The sequence below is a fragment of the Protobothrops mucrosquamatus genome, unplaced genomic scaffold (assembly GCF_001527695.2).
Source record: "Protobothrops mucrosquamatus isolate PMUCROS unplaced genomic scaffold, P.Mucros_1.0 scaffold28707, whole genome shotgun sequence".
Classification (NCBI taxonomy): domain Eukaryota; kingdom Metazoa; phylum Chordata; class Lepidosauria; order Squamata; family Viperidae; genus Protobothrops; species Protobothrops mucrosquamatus.
In genome coordinates, this window is record NW_015414451.1 from 1 (window position 1) to 1,731 (window position 1,731).

Consider the following 1,731-nt stretch of genomic DNA (forward strand, 5'->3'; position numbering starts at 1 on the left):
AGGATTCCTGGGCCGTTCTTCTCAAGTTGCCCTTCACCTTCACAAACTCGGGGGCGTTTTCTTGTTCCTCCTGGATCTTCTGCTTGTCAAGTTCGAGCTAGAAAGAAAAGAGATTTTTTTGGTTTTTTAAAAAAGATAAGGAAGGGATGGTGTTCTGATCCTGAACTAAGATGCTTTGCAATTCAAGATCAGACAGATGACTCAATAAATATGATTGTAAAACAGATATTTATTCAGGTATACTTGCAGGTATTAGTAGTTTCTTCTGGATATTGCATATCTGTTCATCCTTATAGGTAAGAAATCAATAAGTCCTCCATATCAACTTCTAACGTGGAATGGGACCCTGTGTGTCCTGCGGTGGTCCCATGCTTATCTCAGACAAAGGCATTCCAAACTGGCACGTAGCCAGGATATCCTGTGATGAACTTAGTAGCTCCTCCTACTGACCTGTTAACATGGGATAGCTGACTAGCTAAACTACATTACCCATAAGCCATCTCTTAAGGAGACAGCGCTTAACCCTATAAATGCCAAACATTCTAACATACAGATCTATATGCTCTAGTCAGGGTTACATTGATACAGCACAGATGGGAAATACTCTCAACGAACACCCTCGTGCTTCTCGGAAGTTAAAAATAAAAGCCCTGGAAAGCACTGCTTAGAGCGCAGCATATGAAATGGAGGAGTTATTTACTTCTCCAATCTAACCCAGTTTCTCAAGGAGAAAAAACTATTTTTGGATTCGCCTCTGCAGGAGAGTGGCTGACCATGTTACCTGCTGTGACCCTCATCCTAACAAAGCTTAAACCTACTGGAACTAACCCAACCTGCCTTCTATTATGTCTTCCCTTTGGGTTCTGAAAGAATTTCGAACTATTTTGAGGTCCCTAATTCAGGAGGTCCCTTCCGGAATCAAGATCAATACAAGCAGTCCTCGACTTATTACAAGTTCGTTTAGTGACAGTTCAAAATTAGAACAGCACTGAAAAAAGTGGCCGTTTTTCACACTTACGGCCATTGCAGCATCCCCCCCCCATGGTCACGTGATCAAAATTCAAACGCTTGGAAACTGACTCCTATTTATGACGGTCACAGCGTCCTGGGATCATATGATCCCCTTCTGACAAGCAATCCATGGGGAAGCCAGATTCTCTCAACAACTGTGTTACTAACTTAACAAGTGCAGTGATCCACTTAATACCTGTGGCAAGAAAGGTCATAAAATGGGGCAAAACTCACTTAACCAATGTCTTGCTTAGCAACGTGGGGCTGGAAGTCGAGGGCTACCTATAGATAAATATCTTCTTTTTTCCCCTCTTACTTGTTCCAATTTCTGTTGTCGCTTGAGAAGCTCTATTTCCAAGTCTGACTTCTTCTTCTGGGCCTCCTCTTCTTTCTGCTTGAAAACCTGGTCTCTTTTTCGTCTCTCCATGACTTTTTGAAGCTCTGGCTTGTTCTGAGGAGCGAGACCCCTTGCAAGAGAAGGCAAAGACAAGAAGGTGAGCTAATATGTAGGTCACACGTTTGTCCCGATATTGCCAGAGAACAGAATTCATCCACGGAGAAGTTAGTTGTATAAATGCAATTGCTTCTATGTATAATAATAATAATAATAATAATAATAATAATAATAATAATAATAATAATAATAATAATAATAATAATAATAATAATAATAATAATAATAATAATAATAATAATAATAATAATAATAATAATAATAAT

The 1,731-nt window shown here is 39.4% G+C and overlaps 1 protein-coding gene across 1 annotated transcript; it reads right to left on the minus strand.

The window, feature by feature from the left end:
• Positions 1-7: 7 nt before the first annotated feature.
• LOC114923857 (protein FAM107B) lies at positions 8-1,478 on the minus strand (the record flags this gene model as incomplete). Its single annotated transcript, XM_029287185.1, has 2 exons — positions 8-97; positions 1,328-1,478. Coding segments are annotated over 2 exons (241 nt in total), but the record flags the coding sequence as incomplete, so codon positions are not given.
• Between the last annotated feature and the right edge of the window lie 253 nt (positions 1,479-1,731).